At 36.3% G+C, this 24,812-nt stretch overlaps 1 protein-coding gene across 2 annotated transcripts in view; it reads right to left on the reverse strand.

The window, feature by feature from the left end:
- LOC130013266 (DNA polymerase delta catalytic subunit-like) overlaps window positions 1–24,812 on the reverse strand; it is a 281,681-nt gene that overhangs the window by 45,734 nt on the left and 211,135 nt on the right. For both annotated transcript variants that reach the window (XM_056102083.1, XM_056102082.1), the window contains one exon: window positions 21,700–21,852. In XM_056102083.1, the coding sequence (XP_055958058.1) occupies window positions 21,700–21,852 (153 nt within the window). The remainder of the gene's footprint in view (window positions 1–21,699; window positions 21,853–24,812) is intronic.

A 24,812-nucleotide genomic window follows, 5' to 3' on the forward strand; every position in this document is an offset into this window, starting at 1 on the left:
GTAAAACCAGACAAAATAAAAAGTTTTCAAATTTATTGGAGATATGGCCTCCTATAAAAATATGGGTGAATTGGAATTTGCAATCAAATTCAGTCCAAAACACATTAACATTAACAAGACTATCACTTTGTGTAAAGAATCGAAATCGAGTTTGACCCAGTTTAGGCCTACTTTCACCATCCATCGAGTCGACATATCGTCCCCGATAAAAGACATTTGAAAATTAAATTTTTTTATTTGATTATTCTTATAATATTAAGTAGTTATACAGTCCTAATATAAAATATAGAAGAGCGCACAGAAACAGACTACATGATAGATTCCATTATCAGAAATGCGTATCGGCGGCTTCTGTGTTGGAGAATAATAAAAGCAAACTGAATTGTGGTATTGCAAAGATGGCGGCAAAATGGCGAGAATTGGATAATTGTCGGATATTTGGGACAAAATACTATTTATTTCACATAAAAACGAAATGGTGGCCTGATTTAAAGTTAGTAGAAGCATATATGAAAGTAAGTGCCTTTTTACATACGAACATCCGTCTACATATGATTTGTGCATCTACAAATTCAGCGAATACATGGCCGGTTACAATTTTACACAATTTTACACAAAATGACAAAAACCGCAAAACGGTGAAAACAAGTCACAAGATTAGATGGCCTGTTATTTTCTGAATGTAAAACTTTATAACTGCACGATTTATACACAATCAAAACCACTTTAATTGAAAATAATCCGATTTCAAAATCACGGTACCGGATAGCTGGTAACAAAAAATTCGGGAACCAAACATTTTTCACTTCAGTTATCATTCCACGAAGGTGCAATCAACAGTGGTAATGAATACAATTGTAGTCTATATACAGCCTACTTCAATTTTTAAAAAAGTCTGCTTAAGCATTTATATATATATATAGGCCTATAATATATAGCCATAACAACTGCCTTCACATACATGATGGCCCCGCACTCCGCTGATGTGCAGAGCAAAGTTTTTTCTTCTAGTCAAAACACTTACACCATTTTTGGCCTCACCACAGTCTAATCTTAAAAACCTAAATGAGCAGAAGTATTGTCTGAGAGCTTCTGGCTTGGCCGATAATTCTCAACTTGACAGTGTTTCATTGCTTTTCGTCCATAGTCAAAAGTTCTATTCACATCTCATGTGTAGACTGAATAATTCTCATGTATACTATGAATATGTTCTATATTCTATCTCTCTGCTAAATCATTTTTTTTACAGATCCTATATTTGAGCACCATTGATGGCAGTAATGTGAAAGAAGTTACAAAAAGATTTATGAAGGCTTTGTTTACGGACATGGTAGCCAGGTGACACCAGCTTACTCAGTGACCGCCCTAGACACTTAAAACCTTTAGCCAAATTTTTAGCCAAATCAAAATTTGATTAGCCAATTCAGGAAGTTGTAGCCAAATATTTTATATCATTTTTATTCAAGTTTGTTTATTACATATGAAAATAAATGTTTAATATGTACTTATTTTGTACACTAGAGTATTATTTTATATCATTGACTGTCCAAAAGTTTACATTTTCAGGAAGAATAAATACAGATAACAAAAAATGTTTATAGGACAGATTACTTCAGACACATGATTTAGTTCGTCCGCATAGTAGAAAAGACACGACGTTCCTTCTTAAGGCACCACTCATCAAACGCTCTTACAAATTCAAAATCTATGCTTTCCGGTCCTTCCATTTTTATAAGCATGAGATCATTGAGTGAGGTTACTTTTAAATTTGAACGTCGACTGTTCTTAATATAGTTCTGGTGTGAAAACCCCCTCTCTGCATCCACTGTTGTAGGTGGAATAACAAGACTAAGTTCAGCCAGTTTACAGACTGATGGATACATATTTTCATACTTCAAAATAACTTCTCTTATAAAAGACTCATGTGATAAATGGGAATACTTTTTAGATATTAGTAAATGTTTGAATCCAGTCCACTCAGATAACAAAGTGGTTTTATTATCAAACATTAATGGAACTGTGGTACCGGTAATCAACTGATTATGTTTATCAGTTTTATAATTAGAATTATTTTCACTGAAATGAGTGAATAAAATGTCCATGGACTCAATTCCATAATTTTCTGGAAGTTGGTAAGTTTCATTTTCTTGATACAATTCTCTTCTATCAAACACAGAAAGTGCTTTCACAACATTATCATTAGGACTAAAACGAGCACTAAGATTTTCAATTAAATTGGTAATAAATTTCTCCTTCACCTTCTCAAACTTCTTGACTAGATCAGCATTTAGGTTAATTAAATGTCCCTTAAAGTCAAAGTTTGGGACAGGTTTTGCACTACCCCACCCAAAAGGCAAAGATTTCGAAAATTCCACAAATACTGGTCCATCATGTAACTGGAGTTCTGATAAATTACATATGGTTAATTCTATTTGATTTATTGTGTCTGCATAAGAAAGATTGCTTCTTTGTAATGACAGACACAGTCGATTGAGGGGCTCTAACACGTCAGCCAAATAATGAGTCAATGCTAAAAAATCAAATTTGGACATTTTCTTAACAAATCCTTGAGCCTTAACCTTCTGACGCCCATCTTCATTAACAAGACAAGAAAGAATGCTGTCATATGTTTTCAGTACTGTGTTGACTGTAGCATGGAAACTAAGCCACCTTGTGGAAAAAGCTTGCTTAATTTTCAAGTGGGCTTCCCCAAGATGAGTCTGTGATGATTTTAGATTCCTGGTTGTCCTTGGCGAGTCCTTGAAAAATTTTGCAAGTTCATTTAAAGTTTGTTGATATTTATCCAATTCTTGTATGCTTGAGGCAGCTTGACCACTGGCAAGTGCAAGTTTGTGGGCAGCACAATGAAATGAGAGTATTAAGGGGTTATCCAATTTAAATCTTGTTGTGACCCCTGTTTTTGAACCCACCATAGTGGAAGCCCCATCAGTACCAAGACTAATTAAATTATTTTGATTTAAGTCCTTTTCTTCAAGTGTATGTTTAAGTAACTTATAAATTTCAGCAGCTGTGCACCCCTCATAAAGTTCTTTTATGGCAAGGAATTTAGTTCTTACAATGCCGTTTGTTACAAATCTGATGTATATGATTAAGTTTTGTATATTACTTGTATCTGTGGATTCATCAAAAATCAAAGAATAAAATTTTGCTCCTTTAATTTTGCTTAAATTATCAGTTTCAATTATATCTGCAATAACGCGAATCATGTCATCCACAGAGTTATGACTGGTATAACTTAACTTCAATCCACTTTGTTCGTTGCTATCTTTATTTAAATTGTTAGTATTACTACCTAAAATATTTAACCTTTCAAGGCCCTGATCGATTAAAAGTTTATTTAGGCTGTCCAGTTTGTCTTTGGGCATTTCTTCCTTTATAAGCCAGTAGACATTCTTCATTATAGAAATGATTCCTGTTTTAATTTTGGTATTGACACAGGAAATGGCCTTAGGCATGTCCTGATTGTCCTGAGCTGTCATGGCGGCTATACTAAATTTATGATCTGTCGATTTTTCATGTTTCTTAAAGTCGTCACTTTTGGGGTTATTAGTGTCTTTTCCAGAAGTAAATACGTTACTTCGACCAGACTGGAGGCATAATTTACAAAATATATAACCACCTTCAATTTTCAACCAATGAAATTGCTTTAACCAGTAACTCTTAATTTTACGTTTTTCACAAGTTTTGCGTTCAGCTGTGATACTTGTACTACCACATGTACTGTCATTGTCCACACCCAAATTATTAGAACTCGTAGAGGGCAAGTTCATGTCTATAGTTGTTGTCAGGTTAACGTCAGTCCGGTCTGGGTTCAAGTTAATGTCTAATTTTTGTCTACATGTAGTCGATGGAGCCAATGACGGATTTGGGTCACAGGTGACACTCTGACTCTCGGTCTCGGAAGAAGATTGTGGATTAACAATAACACGCGTAGTCGTAGGAAGGAAAAAGGAATCTATCCTCCTTACTTTGGGTTTACTTGAATTAGTTGTCATTATTGTGCGAGAAAGTTTATTGTGCTGATATTTGCTACGTACGTAAGCATAGAAATATTGTAGTTAAGCGGATGTAAACAACGCAGCGCCACACAAAAGGGGCGTAACTGTGTTGAATACTCGAGACTCGATCTTTCGGTCGTTTTAATGCGTAGCATTGACTGATTTGCGACCTGTAAGATTGAGACTAGAGTAATTAATATACTAAAAATAGACACTCCATCGAGTCGATCGAAAGAAGCTTTGAAAGTTTGAACGATACGATTTCAAGTTTAATATTATCAGATTTACGAAATAGCACTCTCTAAAATTCATTCGCCAAAATTTTTGCCAGCATCATCATGTTATTCGCCAATAAAAATAATTATAGTCACTGGCGAATTGGCGAATGTCTAGGGCGGTCACTGCTTACTCCTTGTCATGTACAAACGTGGGATCGAAGTCATACCATTGGACTCAATGACGGTGGATGTTATGATCAAAAGTGCTTTCATCCACCCTACCCTGAAGATGGCAAAGGAATAAAGACTGTTTTCATATACTTTTAGTCAAATGAAGATATGCTATTTGTAATCTACATGGATGTGGTGTTACCATGTAAAATTGCAATTAAATGACTTTAGGCCCCCCAAAAATGTTCTGTTGCCGGTAACCCGACCAACCCATTACAAAACCTGCTGACACTTAAATTGTTTTGTTCATCGAGATACTGTTCAGAATGCCCTAAGCCTACCCAATTCTTGAAAATGCCTACATTATTTATTGTTATATATCAATATTCATGTGATTGTTCTTTGAATCTGCATTTACCGATATGAATAGGCTGGTACAGTGAACGTTTATTAAAAACTGCCATACTTTTGACGCAAGATTGCTAACTGACATGAAATTCGAGACTACAGGTTTCGTGTAGATTTACCACTGCACATTCCGAAAAGCTATAATCCTCACAACTTTCGTTCTAATAATTAACGGTATGCAATTAGACAAAAACATGCGAACGTATATTTCAAACAGGTGGATAGGATCTGCTCGATTGGTACTTAAAAAAAGTTAAGTATATTTATTACGGACCTATTTCGTGCAATATTACGATATGATTTTTTAAGTTTTCATTATGAGTTCTTTCCCTTGAACTAATTGGCCTCCCGACAACAGTTTTTTTTTAAAATAATGAAACAATTAAAAAGTTCATTTGCCCCCAAAGAAAATATTTAAATCATAATCTAGCCTACCGACCCTACCCTATTTTGCATCTGTAACAGAACCCCCTTTTTTGGCCTTATCATAAACAAAAAGATATAAATTAAACATACATTATGCAAGAGCAAAATCTGATTATTGCAAGTCTTAATTTAGGCGTCAGATGTTATAGAAATTATAAATTAGATTTTTTATTTAAACAACAAGCCCAAAATCAACTCTGTAGACCCACAGATGGCTCGGCTACAGCTCGGATTTAAATAGGATTTCACTTATTGATAAATTCAAATATGGCACACCCTGATGAGAATACGTCAGTTAGATCGAGGCTAAATGATAGAGTGTACTTAGCGAGGCCGCTGTAGAGCGTTTCCGAATGCCATTGAAAACTTTACTTGATAATCGAGATATGTAGGTGGAGTTAACACCTGTCAATCAAACGTTCGGCCAAGGTGAAGGCACATTTCACTACCATTTCTAGTCAAATATTACAACGATGATAACTATGTTCAGAATAAAGTAATTTGACTGAAATTTTCAATATATTCTTCTTTCATCATCTACTTTTGAACTGTTATAGCAAGAATGGCCAACTCTCTATAAAAATCTCCCATAATGTATCTTTAATTAAGATATAAATTTATTGAATCGGTTGATTGTTCATTAAAGATACATTATGAGAGATTAGATAAAGAGCTGACAGTTCTCGCTATAATAGTTAAAAAAAACTAGATAATGTAAAGGTAATTTGTTGAAAATTTCAGTCAAATTAATCCACTATAAACCGAGATATTAGCTTTGGAAATTTCCGCCTAGCCTCTTCATCACTACTAAGTAGTACGTTCAAAAGCATAGTCTCGATTATCCATTGTTTTGATTTAATTATCAATGAGCGTTAAGCAGCATATAGGATTCTAATCCAGTCGATATCGAAGGCTAGCCTTGACATCGAGAGTTGATTATGGTCTGGATAAGATAATTAATGTCTAATTAATAATTTAGATAAGATTTCAGACATAAAGAAAGACCTGCAATAGGCATATTTCGCTCTTGCATAATGCAAGTTTAAAAACCCAACTGCAACTGGTTAACCAATTTATTCACATTTGATAAAAAATTTCTATCCAAATATTTGTTGGACCACAGGAAGACTTGTTGATACAAGTTTAAATTAATAGTATTGCCTTGGCCTATGTGAAATAAAATAAAATGGGGTTTAACGTCCTACTGTTCTGCTCCTAACCTGGGCTAATGAAGACGGGCATACGCCATACAGTGTGCTATGAGGGAAATTTTGCCTGGACAGCGGTGCTACGGCCTACTCTTATATCGAATTCCAACTGCCAAGGGACCTTTCCGCTTAAACTGGTGTATCAATGAGTTGAACGGTAACCTTTTGTGTCTCTTCAAAATATTTCAAATCTTTTGTCATGGATCAACCATTGCAAATATCTGTGTTAACAATTATATTTGAAATGTGTTTAACCAATTCTGCAACACATGTAATATTGGTGTAGTATATATCTTTGTTTATACACCCACATATCAATTTTGGCATATTATACTGTTGCCCTGTTTGTCCGTCCACTGGGTGTGAAATGTGAATCATTCCGATTGTGAGAGGACAAGCATTATAAATATACAGCTTTTCAGGACTTTCACTACCTTGGTTAATTCTCCCTTTCTTGAATGCAATCGATGCTGTGTTTATTCTTAATTGATCTTTTTCAAATTTGTGTTACACACTGGAATCATGAGAGGACGAAACCTATCAATATTCAGCATTCCACAACATTCCATTCCAGTTTCGACCGAGAAATTGCTTCGTGATTTTCAGACTTGGTTTCCTCCCCTTATCAGTGGTGCAGGACAGAGGGCCCGACAAGGACAGCTGTCTAGTCGTTTGGATGGTACGAATGACTGAGGTCCTGTGCACACATTGGTGTGCACGTAAAAGATCCCCAGGCAGTTTGAATTCGATATAAGAGTAGGCCCTAGCACAGCTGTCTGGATAAAATCCCTGATAGCACACTGTATAGCATATGTCCATGTCATTAGCCCCGTCGGAATAGGACATTTAACCCCATTTCATTTCACTCATTCCAAAGTTAACTCCTATTCCATCAATACCTTGAGCAAACGAGATAGAGGTTATAAGTTTTGGCCAAATTTGGTCAATATCCCAGTTTTCCTTTCTGATATGCATATCCAGACCTTTTTCTTGAACATTTTCCCTTGTCAGTGATGCCGGACAATTTCGGGCCGATTTTCACAAAATTCGAACTCAGCCGTCATTAGGGTGTAACGATGATATAATAATACGTTTTTTTAAATCGGATACAAATTATGACCTCTATAGGGTCCACAAGCTAAAAACGCGATTTTGCGTACAATCAGGGGCCATAATTCAGCAAGTTATGTTCCAATATGCGCGAATATTGAAAGGAACCAAGATCTTTGGGTTATAAACTTACATTTCAAGTTTCAACAAAATCGGATAAAAATTGTGACCTCTATAGGGTCCACAACCTTGATATACCATATTTTTACGCTATTTGAGAACAAAGGGCGGCCATTTTGTCTGTCAATTTTAGGCCGATTCGAACTCAGGCGTCCCTAGGGTGTAACGGTGATATAATAATACGTTTTTTTGAATCGGATAAAAATTATGACCTCTATAGGGTCCACAAGCTAAAAACGCGATTATTCGTACAATCAGGGGCCATAATTCAGGAAGTTACAGTCCGATATGCGCGAATATCGAAAGGAACCAAGATCTTTGGGTTATAAACTTACATTTCAAGTTTCAACAAAATCGAATAAAAATTGTGACCTCTATAGGGTCCACAACCTTGATATACCATATATATCGCTATTTGAGAACAAAGGGCGGCCATTTTGTCTGTCAGTTTTGGGCGTAACGGTGATATAATAATAGGTTTTTTTAAATCGGATAAAAATTGTGACCTCTATAGAGTCCACAAGCTAAAAACGAGATTTTTCGTACAATCAGGGGCCTTAATTCAGGAAGTTACGGTCCAATATGCGCGAATATCGAAAGGAACCAAGATCTTTGGGTTATAAGCATACATTTCAAGTTTAAACCAAATCGGATAAAAATTGTGACCTCTACAGTGTTCACAAGCTAAAAACGTAATTTTTCGTACAATCAGGGGCCATAATCCATGAAGTTACAGTCCGATACATGCCAATATCGAAAGGAACTGAGATCTTTGGGTGATAAACCTATATTTCAAGTTTCATTGAAAATGGATAATAATTGTGACCTGTAGACTGTTCACAAACAATTGTGGACGGACGGACGGACAGGGGCAACGACAATATACGTCCACATGAAAATGTGGGCGTATAAAAACCATTTAATAAAGACATTGAATCCTTTTCAGTCCAAACCATCCAGAGGGAAGGATAAATGTGGGTCAAAGTCCAATGGACACAAACTAGGTCATTTTGGAAGTAACATATGGTTCAATTTTATTTCAACCCACTAGGTGTCAAATGCAAGCTCGGGAACATAACCACACATCTCAATGACAGACCTTAGAAACCAGCCCATCCGAACCAGCGGCTGCCAGGCAGGATTCGCCCACATTTTCGAAAGATGGATAGAGAACAAGCTAAAAAGAAAGTGATTTTTCCTACAATCAAGGGCCATAATTCAGGAAATTACAATTCGATATGCGTAAATATCATCGAGATCTTTGGGTTATGAACTTAAATTTTAAGTTTCAACAAAATCGGATAAAAATTGTGACCTCTGTAAGGTCCACAACCTTGATATACCGTAATTTTACGCTATTTGGGAACGAAGGGCGGCCATTTTGTCTGTCAGTTTTGGGCCGATTTTCACGAAAATTCGTACTCATCCGTTCTTAGGGTTTAACGGTGATATAATAATACGATTTTTAAATCTGATAACAATTATGACCTCTATAGGGTCCACAAGCTAAACTCGCGATTTTTCGTACAATCAGGGGCCATAATTCAGGAAGTTACGTTCCGATATGCACGAATATCGAAACGAACCGAGATCTTTGGGTTATAAACTTACATTTCAAGTTTCATCAAAATAGGATTACCAGCGGCTGCCCGGCAGTATACGCCCACATTTTGCAAGAGATGGATAGAGAACAAGCTAAAAACAAAAACAAGTTTTTGTACAATAAGAGAGACAGAGAAATGGGGTTTAACGTCCACTCGACAAAAAATAGTTCATTTCGGGACAAACATATGGTTTAATTTTATTTCAATAATTCGCTTGTGCGTAGGGGTCTTTAGCAGTGGGGGGAAACTGGAGGACCCAGAGAAAACCAACAAGGTTGGACAGGCGACCCTAGTCACATACAACCGGGGAATCAAAACCCTGCCAGTTGACTCAATGACAGACCATATGATACAGCGCACGTATGCTAACCATTTGGCCGGCCAGCCAAAGTCGCGTGCAGTAGCTGACGATAGAGGGCGCTGCTCGGTACCGGACCAAGTAAAACCGGAAGTAAATAAGCGTGAATAGAAAGTCGAACAATCTATTGTCCATGCTAATATATTTGTTTAAAATGCCGAGTCATTGTTGTTGTGTGCCTCAATGCAGCCGAAGAGGTGGACATGTATTCCCAGCTAACGCCGAGATACAGAAAATGTGGCTTATTGCTATCAAGAGGGATAAATGGCAACCGAATAAATATATTTCCAACACGGTACGTAGGCCTCGTTTATTTCATTGTTTTAAAAATAAACTCCTAAAGCCGTATGTATTAATTTAGTAAAGTCGTTGGCATATAGAACAAAGTTAATATGCAGCTCATATAACAATTACCATAACTGCAATGAATAGAACAGATCAGTGTCAGTGTCACAGTCAGACACAGAGTGGAACTGCAAAAAAGGTCCTTGACTCGACTTGACCGTTGCCTTATAAAGTTATTTACTAATTTAGTGACTTTCTTCACAAATATGGATAAATATTATCGAAAGCATCACAATGGTAGACAGTAGTATGGAATGTTGGTACAAAATGACAAGTTTACAGAAGTTATGTCCAAGATTTGAGTAAGAATTTTCGTTTGGTGCGAGATTCAGCGACGGTCAAATTTACCGATGCAAATATTGATGTTTGCTTCCAATGCATCCAAGCGTAATATTTTATTGAATTAATGTCAGCCAATAAAACACCAAGATTTTTATTAAGAGGCCAGTCGTGAAAATTCCCTTGGGTGGCTGCTTAATGCAGATTCTACTGTACATTTATAATTTATAACAGCTCTTGGGAATTATTACTTTAACTGTATGTGGTACTCATACTATATTTTTTGTAAATTTTGATATCAAAGTGGTAATCACTTAAAAGTTTATGTATTGTTCATGCTATTCAATATCCCATAGAGATTTTCATTTTAATTGTATGTAGCATTCTTACTACAAAGTTGTTGATTTAATGTGTAATATGATTAACTGTAATATTAGTAGTTACATGTAATATTTTCTTTATATATATTTTTATGAAAACCTATGATAAATGAAATGAAATGGGATTTAACGTCCTACTGTTCTGCTCGTAACCTGGGCTAATGAAGACGGGCATACGCCATACAGTATGCTATGAGGGAAATTTTGCCTGGGCAGCGGCGCTACAGCCTACTTTTATATCGAATTCCAACTACCAAGGTATCTTTTACGTGCATGCCAATGTGTACGCAGGACCTCGGTTTTTCGTCCCATCCGAATGACTAGACAGCTGTTCTTGTCAGGCCCTCCGTCCTGCAACACTGACAAGGGGAAACCACGTCGGAAAATCGGGATAAACTTTCTTGGCCAATGCAGGGCCCTTACTTTTTTCATTCGTGTTGATTGAGCACGATATAATACTCGGCATACACAGACACTCATAAACATTGAAACAAGTAAGAAATTATGAGTACCGGTATATGAACTTTTGATGTAATTTTGTTTAAGAATTTCACGTCTCTGAATCATCCGAATAGTATTCAGATAGCCAACAAAAGTATTCGGATCACAAATCTCGATCCAATTTTTAACACTAATTTCTATAGCAGTTCTGGCTTAATATTATCGAAAGAGTGTAAAGACAAGAATCAAGAGCTTTGTTATCACATATAATTACTAGATTGCCTAGTTTGAGTTTCTTCAACAGGAGCTGTCAATACCTTTTCATTAAGATTGTCGAATAAGTCTATACGTACTCTCTTTTTTCCTGCTGCTTTTGCGTACACTGAACTGTTAAAATACCACACTTTATCAACGTGGCTGTTTTCTCGTGCTCTGTTCATGAGACAAAGGTTATTCTTTGTTATGTCGTCTGCTAATTTTAGTTGTTTTTCTAACAAGAACTTTCTGTGCTTCATAATGTTTGATTTTGCTTCTGTGTTACTCATTTTCACAAGCACATGGTTTGGTTTATCAGGGTATCTTGTAGGGAGACTGTGAATGGCGATAATCTCTTCATTGTGATTGTTGATTTGGTAGTCCGAAGAATCTAATATTCATTTTCCTGGAGTATTGCTCATTATAATTTGCCATTCTTAATGCATCATTAGCTTATATATATGTACAATGTGTTAGTTAGTTATTAGATCACCTATTTTTGTCTGCATTTCCCTTTTTTCAGTATGCAATTATTCATTTTGGCCAAAAACTGTGTCATATTGCTCAAGTATAGCATCGGTAGCATCATTTACAAGCTTTTTAATTTCAGTTTTCATCTCCTTCCTTAGTGTTTCGAGGACACAGTCACTTATCTCATTTATAATAATCTTCATGTCATCCTTTTTAATCATTTGACTTATCTCATGTTTTATTGAGTCTAAAATTGCATATATACCTGTTGTATCCTTATCAGCGTGTAAATCTCGGAGTCCCTGTATTTTTTTCTTTTCCTCTATAACTCATAATTGGTGTTGGAGAAATCAGTTCAGTTTTACAGTGGTTAACTGTGTTCACCTATTTTAGATAGTCTCTTATACAGTTGATATATTATGTTAAAAAAAACAGGAATTAACCCTATTTTCCCACTAAAAACTTTTACTTAATGTTCAGCATGCCCTTATTAAATCTTCATAACATTTCCATTTTATTTTCTTCTAATTGTCATCTTAAATATTTGCTTGAATCACAAACCTCTTTCACACCTTAGACGGACATCTTGAAATACATCATTTTAACATCAAGGATTTAGCTGTTCACGTCATAAAAATTCATTGGAAATCCATATACTTGTTTGTCTCAAGACCTTAAACTCTGTATCAATATGAAGTCAATCGGATGATAACTTTTGCCTCTAGAGCATCACAAGATTTTTCAAAGTGATCAAGGGCGATAACTTTGGCAGTAATTATCGGAAATCGTTGAAAATCAATGACTCTTCATCTCATGACCTCAAACACTGTGTATAAATTTAAAGTCAATCGGATATTAACTTTGACCTCTAGTGTGTCCAGATGATTTTTTGAAGTGGTCATGGGCCATAACTCTGGCAGTAATTATTCGAAATCGCTGAAAATCAATAGGCTTCTTCGTCTCATGACATTAAACACTGTGTATAAATTTAAAGTCAATCAGATATTAACTTTAGCCTCTAGAGCGTCCACAAGCCGGACAGTCGACAATAAAACATAACTCCATTCAAAATATGATCATAAATCCGAGAATATGCAATCAAAATAGAATCTTTTTTCCAACATTAGACATGTGAGATTCGGCATGTTTACATCTCTTAATTTCAAGTGTCTCCCAAGATTTCTACTTTCATTTCAGTTGTACTATAACCGCCATGTGCGATCAGAAACAGTCTAGTATTTATTGGATATGTGTGTCTGTGTAAAATACCTTTAGTTAACCTTTGGCTTCGACCGAAGAAATATCACAGACAAGTTATCTGATACAATGTATATTGATTTGGGGTGTTACATACTATTAGGATATGTGACATATACTATTCAAAAAAAGTAGGGGATATTTGATTTTGGGGGCATAATACTAAAATATGCAAATGACTACGAAAAAAGTCACTATAGAACCTAACAGAAGAAACATTTCCAGTTACATGTGACGCCCAAACGCACCAATAGCTACCGCATGGAATGCAGGTGATGCTTGGGATCATCATGGGGGTCCAACCCAAGATTTGCACGACTCTGACTTTGAATGTTACAGTCATTGTGGCATTGAATTCCAGGGTGGAAACATCAGTTTAATTGTTTTAGTGACCAGAAAACAAATTTTGATATGCGTCGGCTTACCCAAAATGAAAGGTTACGTGCCCTTGGCATGCTACTGATCGGCACAACACAGGCGATTGTGGCGCGGACGATGAATGTTTCTCAGTCTGTCATAAGCAGGCTATGGTCCAGATACCGTGATACACAATCTGTACAGGACAGACCACGCTCAGGTCGACCAAGCCCCGGATCGATTTATCCGTACCTTGGCCTTGAGAAATCGTGTCATCACAGCAAATCAGATCAGCGCTCGTCTTCAAACAGACACTTCACACTGGTGTGAGAGTGAGTGGCCAGACGATTCGGAATCGACTGCATAGGGGTCACCTTCGCGCCCGACGTCCTCGCGTGATCCCTTGTTTGAGAGATCATCACATTCAGGCAAGACGTCGTTGGTGTAGGGATCGTCAACACTGGGATAATCGACGCTGGAGCAATGTGATGTTTTCAGATGAGTCAAGGTTCACTGTTGATTTTTTGGACAGACGTAGGAGGGTGTGGCGTCGTCGAAACGAGCGCTTCCAAGACGTTAACGTCATCAGACATGATCGATTTGGGGGTGGTTCTGTTATGGTGTGGGGAGGCATCACTGTTGCTGGAAGAACGGCTTTACATGTTGTTGCAGGGCGTGTTACAGGCCAGTACTACCGGGACAACATCTTGGCAGTCCATGTTGTGCCGTTCGCACGACGTCATGGCCGCCGTTTCATCTTCCAGGATGACAACGCAAGATGTCACAGGGCCAGGATCGTTACAGGTTACCTCCAACAACAGAACATCACCACATTACCTTGGCCAGCACTGAGTCCCGACCTCTCCCCCATCGAGCATGTCTGGGACATGCTTGGACAGAGGTTACGTCAACGTCAACAACGTCCTGCCAATGTCCAAGAACTTGCTGCTGCGTTGCAACAGGAATGGGACAATCTGGACCAAAATGACCTTAGACGTCTCATTAGGAGTATGCCACGTCGGATCAATGCTTGTTTGGCAAACAGAGGAGGATTTACCCGTTACTGACTTGGTTGTGATACTGTGGTAACTTTGCTGTTTGACCCCGGGTATCATTTTACCCTTATAATGGTCAGTCTGTGCCTTACTTAGTCTAACGATCATTTGGAATAAATCGATGAATGTGAACTTCATTTCATTTTGTCATTTCTTTCTTCGTCAGTTTCATTAGGTGACTTTAATTAGGTGGAAAAGGTGATTTTGAGATTATGATTATACATTTGATTTTATTAGCTTTCCAAGTAGATCTCATCATTCTTCTCACAAAACTTTTTACAGATTCAAAATCGGATGAAAACTTTTTTTTTTATTGAGGCTCAAAGTTGCGATTTTTGACTTTTCGCGGAAGAAAGGTTTTTCAACACTTTGAAAAAGCCATTTTTGGTGTTTTTTGTGATGCCATATTTCATTTCATATCAAACCTATTAAAAATGAAGATGTAAATTCATGAAATACAACTTTAAGGCTAATTATGCTTCAATTTTCACATTTTTGTAATAATTACACTGATTTCCACAGTAACTGCAAAATACATAGGTTTTCTCAAAAATTCCATTTTGTCAGAGCAATTTTGGTCAATTTTTTCATCAAAAATGGTCTTGTGCATGTTATATCTGTAATTTTGAACCTGGTTGTTATGCATTTTAAAATCAGTAGCTATCAAGTATGATTAACGAAAAAAAAAAGAGTAAAAATATATATATGCCTTCTCTCAAGAGCTGAATATATGTTCATTTTTGAACAATTTTCCGCGGCACACAATTGCCTATTTTTGGGGCGTTTTTGGGACATTAATAAAATAAGAAGGAATGGAGATACACATGTGAAATTATGGGAATATGTCAAAAAGTTTGTGAATTTTTAAAATCACTTATTTCCAATCCGCCATATATTATCAATTTTGGTTGTCATAGCAACCAAAATGGAAAAAATGCAATTTTTGACCGTTTTCAACGCTACTTACCATAACCCAAAAGGTCATCACCACATTTTAAAGTAAGCAGTTTAAAATATTTGAAACCCATGTAATATTAAATGATATGGATTGTGTAAGTTTGAGAAAAATATGAAGGAGTTTGGGCTGTTACCATAGCAACAACATTTATTTTTTTCCGAAAAGCATTATTTTCCAATAATCATGACATCAATATTGATAATTGTATTATTTTAAAAACAGAAGCTATTGGACAAGATTTTAAAAAATAAATAAAATGAAAATATTTATATGTCTTCTCCCAAGAGCTGGAAAGGGGTTCCCTTTTGAAGAACATTCTGCAGTAGCTAGTTGTCCATTTTGGCCATTATTAAGACATAAATAAAATATAAAAGGAATTAAGATCTTGAAGAGAAATTTTGTTTACAAGTAAATATGTTTGTGAATTTTTAAAATTACTTATCTTTACTCTTGTATATTACTTAATATTTGGTTTTTATAGCAATCAAAACGAAAACAAACACCCCAAAAAAGGCAATGTTATTCCATTTTCAATGATGTTTACCATGACAAACCAATTGATCGCCACATTTTAAGTACAGTAGCAGAAAGCTTTTTAGCATATATTTATAGCCCATGTAATACAAAATATTAAGAATTATATAATTTTAGTGAATTATTAAGGATTTTGGATGGTTGTCATAGCAACCACATAATTTTAAAAAACGGACAACTCTTGTTGCATTATCATTGTTCTCAGCATTCCTTGCTTACATTATTGTTAGAATTCTGCTTTTACATATTATTTTCTACTCAGAAGATAACATTGACCAATAAAAAATTATTCTCTAAAGACTAAAGAGTAAAAGTAGGTTACTCAGTTACTGATAGGCTATGGTAGGCCTAGTCATGTTTATAAAGGCCTAGGCCTAACAGCTACAATTTAACTCAAAGAATTGTTATGTTTTTACTTCACTTTTGAATATTTATATTATTCCTTCAAATTGGTATGTAGCCCATTGAGCAGCTTCCTTTTTTGTATATTTTAATCAATGTAAACAAATATCGAATCAAGGCCCAATTAAGGCCTTAGGTTTGTCCGTTTATTCAATTGTTTAACTGGCCAACAAATATGTGATACTCGAGGTGTTAAATATATTTTCCTAAAAAAAAGAATTAAAATCATAATAATTAGTATGACAACTGTTATATAATGCTAAATTATTTAGTAAAAACTAAAACGTTTTGCGAAAATTGGGTATCCGTATCAATACTGAGTGATGATAGTAATTAGTATTGACATGACTGACCTAATTCATAATCTATGCCGGTTCCATCATCTCAAACTAAATGTTGCAAATCGCCAACGGCAAATCCAGAAATTGAGCCATTTTTCAAATTATTTCAGCTAGTTGGTCCAACTTTATATATTTGGGTATAATATCCGTTTAAGTGGATAGAAATCGATGTACTAATTATCAGTAGTACCTATACTATCTTCCTCACGCCTGCTGTCAGTACCAAGACCCGTGTGGATGTTTTGCGGTTTCATTTCCATTCGTGTGCACAGAAATGCTTTAAAATTGGGCTTGAATAATTCAGTGAACAGCGAATTTATGATTTCAGAGCATTGAAACATTCGTAAATTTTACGGAATTGTTCAATTCTTGAAAAATGTTTGGTGTTAAAAGTAAAGACGTGTGGTCGCCGATAGGAAATTTCCATTCGATTTTATATTTATATCCTGTCACATGGTTATAAAAGCGCGCGAATGTGAGTCACGTGATGTAAACACAGTCAACCCAGCAAAGCCAAAAGGCGTGAAAAAAATGGAATTAACTATCCTTATTTATTTTCAGGCAAGTCCTTTATTCATATAACATAACGCTTACTTCATAAATAAACATCGGAGTTGCCTTTCGACGTAATTTACCGCGAATATGAGTCTAAGGAACATGGAATACATTTTAGTTTTGGTGTTGAAATGACGTCATAACAAGGCTAAACTACGCGATTTATTTTTGACAAAATTTCTCATTGTATACCATTTTCAATTGCTTGGCGGGCGCACTTGCCATGCTCCGATTTTGTTGATTTTAATAGCATCAAAACGACAATAAAACGAACTTTCAATCGGTCGGGCGTGCTATATTGACAAATCGCCTAAAAAAAAGATTGCGTGAATTGAAGCGTTCAACTTGCAAAAAATGCATGGTATTTCGAAATGCCAACAAAGCACCCCCGACCAATTGAAAGATCGTTCATTTATCTTTCTAATGATATTAGAATGAAAAAATAATATTAATAATAAGTGCGCCCGCCGAGTACTTGAAGTGGGGTACCCTCGTTTAAAAACGTGACAAAATTTTTCAGCGTAACGTCAAAACACGGGAAATTAACGTTTTTCAACTTACGTTTATGAAATTAATAAAATGAACACATATATAAAAATTATATCAAACAAAAGAACAGGATATCGGCTTCCAAAATATTTTAAAATTATTACAAAATATTAAATAGCCACCGTATGACGTTAAGTTGAAAAAGGGTTACAAATCAGGAAAAAATGACTTTCTTCCAACGCAGGCAATGGAGCTGTGACACCTACTTTAATAACACTTAAAAATCAAATATCCCCTACTTTTTTTGAATAGTATATATGGCTAATTCCTATGTGCTGTAGGCCAACATTAAGGAGATTGAAATGCAGACATGATTTTAGCAGTTGGAAAAAAATGCTGAAAAAAAAAAATTGGGGGTCGGAAGTGGGCGTGTCCAAGGGCAACGCCTGTGTGTTATGGGGGCCAATGGCGATTTTAAGGTAGTGGGGGTGGGGGTGGGGGTCTGATAATGAATTTTAAAATTCTCATATTTGTCTACTAATTTACTACAAATTTGAGCTTAACTTATATTTAATTTATTTCTTTTCCATTTACAGAACTACGGATTCGATCTTTTGATTGTCCCTGTATAATTTTCTAGACTAGAATGTGTTGCGCTAACTCTAAACTTCCCCACCCCCCTCCCTCCGATCGTAATTAATATACTGAGCGCCATTGAAAACGCATCACTTAGTTTTTCCTATAACAAAATGATCCTGTAAACATATCTATAATCTTATTTATTTTGCTTCTTATTGTGAACAATATTCAAATGGGAACACATCAATAACAACACATTTGTACACTTATGGATGTTTAATCTGTAATCAAGGGTACAAAGTCAAAGGGGTCAAAACCAAAAGTACGACACAGATGTCAGTGGCGCGTGTGTCCTCCACGGGCCATCATCACGGTAGGCTACAGCATCAACGCGACCCCTGCAAATGTGTAGGGCGGTCCGGTGATGAAATGTGAAGCCTCCCCACACCATTACAGTAATTACACTTCCCCCACCCCATCGATCCGTTTCGAAGACGCAGCAGTCTGCAAGACGTTCCCCAAGACGTCTCCACACACGTTGACGGCCATCTGCGTGATAAAGATGAAAGTGACTCTCATCACTGAAGAGCACACTTTGCCAGTCTACTCTTCTCCATGTCTGGTGTCCTTAAGCCCTTATCAAACGCCGCTGTCGGTGATGATCCCTGAGGATAGCTCCAACATAAGGTTGTCGTGCACTGAGTCCTACTTCTTTTAGAAGACGTCTTACGGTGTTGGCACTTACTGGTCCTTGTCTTCCGACGACTGCTGCACCTGTTCGAGTCGCTGGGCGGAATCTGTCACGCAGATGAGTGACCCGGATGTAGCGGTCTTGAGCCTGGGTTGTAACGCGTTGTGGACCAGGATGTTGACGGTCACATGTTGATCCAGTAACTCGAACACGTTCCACCAACCTTACAATAGTGGACTGATGACAATTGAAGTGTCTGGCAATAGCACGTGTAGACATGCCAGCCCTGGACATTTCCATGGCTTCATTCCGTGGATTGTCAGTAAGTCTCAGCATCTCTAGCTCGATTCCTTCACACGTCCAACAACATATTACGACAGATTGACGTTTCACAGTTGATGTACTGCACATTAAGTTGAAAACATGCTTTTAAAGGGCTCACACACAATGCTGCACGTGAATATTGGGTTTTTCATGTGCATCTTGTGCAATTTTTTTTTTTGCACACAGGCCGATATTTTTTGTGTTTGGGAGCATTGTGTGAAACAGTAGTTCATAGTATTGCATATTGATGCGTTTTCCATGGTGCTCAGTATATTAATAATTCACGAATCTTCGGACATTGACTTTACGAATAGAACATCTCACAAGCTCGCCTCCCACTATTTCCACTTCCATACATTTTATGGAATACATGTAGTTTGGTGTCGACGTCTCGATCTACGACCTTAGCCATAGCGTGAAATAACTGACAACGATAACCTATCATCATAGATATGGTATGAATACTACGATAGAGAAACTCTATGTTACTTGTACACAGTGACAGGTGCTCTCGTTCAATCTAGTGTGAGTTTATGATACCGTACTGTTAATATTTAACAGCAGAAATCCGCTTTAAAGCGGGAAATAATCATGTCTGGAAATGTCCGAGAATGGAGAAATCATGGGTTAATCACATAGATTAAATTTATCATCACTCTTATTGGATTGATATATAGTCCTACAAAGGAGAAGCAATGTTTTCTGTTCAGGATTCAGGGCTTGAAATTCGTCATTTTTTGCGAGAATCTAAGAGGATTCTCATATATGGAATCTGCGCGAATCCTCCGAATCTTAATTAATAATACTGTCAAAAAAACAAAATTGTGTTTATTGTGATAATCTAAAACACCAAAATACAACAACAATGATAAAAAGCCCAATCAGATGGAGTTTTTGGTAAACACTTAAATTGTGTCAAAAGTAATATTCAGAAAATGCCATAGTCAAAATAAGCTGATACAGCACCATGACATTTCTTTATAGCACAATTTGTAGTCGTTTGTCCATCACGTAACTTGCAAAAGTTTTTATTTATTCGTCAATGATAGACAAACTGCACAATGATCACGTGACAAAATAAACTTCGGTAGGACTATGATATAGCCTTCAATAATATTTTTAAAATTAAGTCTCTGTCAGCATGTATATAAAATAAAACATAACGGTAAACGCTCTTTAGAACTGGTTTATTGACCTAATTCCAACCAATATGTCACGTGTCATTGGAATTCGACATTCGAGATTCTGTTGGGAAAATATCCACAGTTTCTCTCTCCGTGTATTCGGTGTTCTATCAGGGGATTATATTCAATGCAAATTTAAATTTAACTAACAACTGGTCGGTGAATCCATCAATGTATGATCTAGTTATTATTTTAATACCTGGAATTCACACGGACGGAGCGTGGAAGATGCGCGATTTGCAAACCATGCCGAGATTGTCTTCATTCACCACATGCATATTTTACTGAACCTAGTATGAATTATCAGCAAGCTTGTTTTGTTTTTTTACCGGATTATCAAAATCACCGTTAAATGTGCTAATTACTCGGATTATGAACCACATATGGCCAATTCGCACTAAGGTATGACTTGTTGTAGCCGACACATCTTTATTAACAAGTTATAATTAACGCGTTGTAATATTAGACAAAAAAAGACAAGTAGATTCATTTATGATACCATGTGGCCGATTCATTGTTTTACCAATCTGCTAAATCCCACAATTAACCCTGACTGACATTCAACAGTTGGACTCGAGAATTCTCCGAGATTTTTTTTTTTTTTTCAGAAATTTTTTTTACGCGAATCCTTATAGATTTGCAGCGTAAGCTCTTGCGAGAATCCTTGCGCGAATCAGATTCAGAGATTCGCGTGAACTTCTAGCCCTGGGATTGGATTGATGGATTGTCCGACAACGGATCAAGTCGGCCTATCAAGGCAGATTAAGTAGTTAATCAAGGTAGGTATATAGACGGTATAACACGATAAATATGTCAATCACTTAATTACCTAATCAATCCAGCCTATTATCAACGATAATCGGGTTGAGTGGTAGGTTATACAGTCAGTACAATATATTAATTTTGGAATTTTGAATATTATTCACCATGTCTTAATGTCCGATTTGGGCATATTCCTGGGTAGACAATTTAAGACGTTTGGAAAATAGTGTCAGACATGTCCGGAATATACAGGAGAAATCCTAGGTCCAAAAATTGAGGTCTTGCATACACATAAAAGAGCCCTTGACAGATAGTGGTATAGTGTATACCCGTCTTCATTAGCCAGGTTGGTGCAGAAAAGCAGGACGTTAAATCCCATTTAATTTCTTTTTGATTACCTGTTAGCTAATTCAACATGAGCTTGTTTAGCTGAGTATTCATCGTCTGTTTTAGTGAGTTCTTTAGTTATAACCAACTGTGATATATCAACCCGATTACACAGTAGATCTGATATAGTTTCTTTAGCATGTGCAACAGCACCATCAGGATTTCTACAATATAAATATCATATTTAAAGATAGGTTGCGACAACGAAAAATACGCCCACAGCAGCTAAATCGTCCGGGCAGTCAACAAGAGCTGTCACATATTTTTACTTTTTTCGGTAATGAAACATTTATAATACACTAAAATCTGATTAAGAGCAACAACTCAGAAAACCATTAGAATTTGTTTGGATTTTATAAAGTTCTGCCCCATGCTAACGTTTTTTATACAAAACTTTTAATATCATGGATTTAGCTGTTCCAAGTCATAAAAATTCATTGAAAATCAATAAACTTGTTCCTCTAAAGATCTTAAACTCTGTGTATCAATCTGAAGTCAATCGGATCATAACTTTAGCCTTTAGAGCGTCACAAGATTTTGCAAAGTGATCAAGAGCCATAAGTTTGGCAGTAATTATCGGAAATCGTTGAAAATCAATAGGATTCTCCGTCTCATGATCATATACACTGTGTATAAATTTAAGGTCAATCGAATTTAAGGGCTTCTTCGTCTCATGACCTTAAACACTGTGTATAAATTTAAAGTCAATCGGATATTAACTTTGACCTCTAGAGCGTCCACAAGATTTTTCAAAGTGATTAAGGGCCATAACTCTGGCAGTAATTACCGGAAATCGCTGAAAAACTGTAGGCTTCTTTGTCTCATGACCTTAAACACTGTGTATAAATTTAAAGTCAATCGGATATTAACTTTGACCTCTAGAGCGTCCACAAGATCTTTTGAAGTGATCAAGGGCCATAACTCTGGCATTATCGTAAATTGCTGAAAATCAAAAGGCTTGTTCGTCTCATGACCTTAAACACTGTGTATAAATTTAAAGTCAATCGGATATTAACTTTGGCCTCTATAGAGTCCACAAGATTTTTCAAAGTGATCAAGGACCATAACTCTGGCAGTATTTATCGGAAATCACTGAAAATCAATAGGCTTCTTCGTCTTATGACCTTAAACACTGTGTATAAATCTAAAGTCAATCGGATATTAACTTTGGCCTCTAGAGCATCCACAAGATTTTTCAAAGTGATCAAGGGCCATAACTCTGGCATTAATTATCTGAAATTGCTAAAAATCAATAGGATTCTTCGTCTTATGACCTTAAACACTGTGTATGAATTTAAAGTCAATCGGATATTAACTTTGGCCTCTAGAGCGTCCACAAGATTTTTTGAAGTGATCAAGGGCCATAACTCTGGTAGTAATTATCGGAAATCGCTGAAAATCAATAGGCTTCTTTGTCTCATGACCTTAAACACTGCGTGTAAATTTAAGATCAATCAGATATTAACTTTGGCCTCTAGAGCGTCCACAAGATTTTTTGAAGTGATCAAGGGCCATAACTCTGGCAGTAATAATCGGGAGTCGTGGAAAATCAATAGACTTCTTCGTCTCAAGACCTTAAACACTGTGTATAAATTTAAAGTCAATCGGATATTAACTTTAGTCGGACAGACGGACGGACGGACAGGGGCGACGAAAATATACGACCACAAAACAGCAGTACAAAAACAGACCTTAGGTGTTGAAATGACCTTTTATCAAATGATTTGTTTTAAATAATCTTGTGGCGCCTTTTTATATACAATGACGTTGACATCACAGGATTCTTAAATTTATATTATGTACATTGAAAGATCATTAAATGCAAGACAACAGTGAGGCTGATGTCACCCAATGAAATCTCAAAACAAGCCAACAGTGAGGCTGATGTCCCGCGTCGAAATCCCAAAATAAATAGATGACACATATTCATTCATCGCACATTTATTTTTTCAAAGGTATCGAGCAATCAAACTGATTATCAACTATACACTAAGTTTTATCACTCTCTATCAGATAGAATCAAAGTTATCTTGTCCCAAGCAGTGGTTCTCAACCTTTTTTTGCCAACGGCACACCATGGAACACATGAAAAATTAAAGCACACCTGGCTAAATATATATGAAAAATATTAGAATTTTGCAAAATAAAAACATGGCAAGTTATAGACAGCATACAACCTTTAAACACAGATCATAGAACTCGGTCAAGACATTCACCTAATGAGAGAGAGAGAAATGGGGTTTAACGTCCACTCGACACAACTAGGTCATTTCGGGACTAACATATGGTTTAATTTTATTTCAATAATTCGCTTGCGCATAGGGGTCTTTAGCAGTGGGAGGAAACTGGAGGACCCGGAGACAACCCTTGAGGTTGGACAGGCGACCCTACTCCTTGTCACGTACAACTGGGGATTCGAAACACCTAATGAACATCTACATCAAGTTTACATAACTCTGGAAGTAATCTACAGAAATTGTTCAAATTTGACAGGCTTTTTACTAATTCAAATAATGCATATAAATTTCATACAGATCGAATGATAACTTTTGTCGCTCGAACGTTCACAAGGTCCAACAAAGTAAAACAAGGGCCATAACTCTAGAAGTAATTGACGGAAATTGCTAACATTCAATAGACTTATTTCACTAATTTAAATGATGCATATGAATTTCATACAGATTAGGTGATAACTTTTGTCGTTCAAGCGTTCACAAGATTCAACAAAGTGAAACAAGGGCCATTCCGATGTAATTAACGGAAATTTGCTGAAACTCAATAGGCTTGTTTGTCTTACTAATTTAAATGATACATATAAATTTCATACAGATCAGATAATAAATTTTGTCGTCAGAGCATTCACAAGGTACAGCAAAGGGAAACAAGGGCCATAACCCACAGCGTAATTAACGGAAATTGCTGAAATTCAATAGGCTTCTTCGTTGAACTAATTTAAATGATGCATATCAATTTCAAACAGATCGGATGATAACTGTTGTCATTAGAGCATTCACAAGATTCAACAAAGTGAAACAAGGGCCATAACTCTACATGTAATAAATGTAAATTGCTGAAATTCAATAGGTTTCTTTGTTTACTAATCTAAATGATGCATATAAATTTC

Source organism: Patella vulgata, chromosome 6, assembly GCF_932274485.2.
Source record: "Patella vulgata chromosome 6, xgPatVulg1.2, whole genome shotgun sequence".
Taxonomy (NCBI): domain Eukaryota; kingdom Metazoa; phylum Mollusca; class Gastropoda; family Patellidae; genus Patella; species Patella vulgata.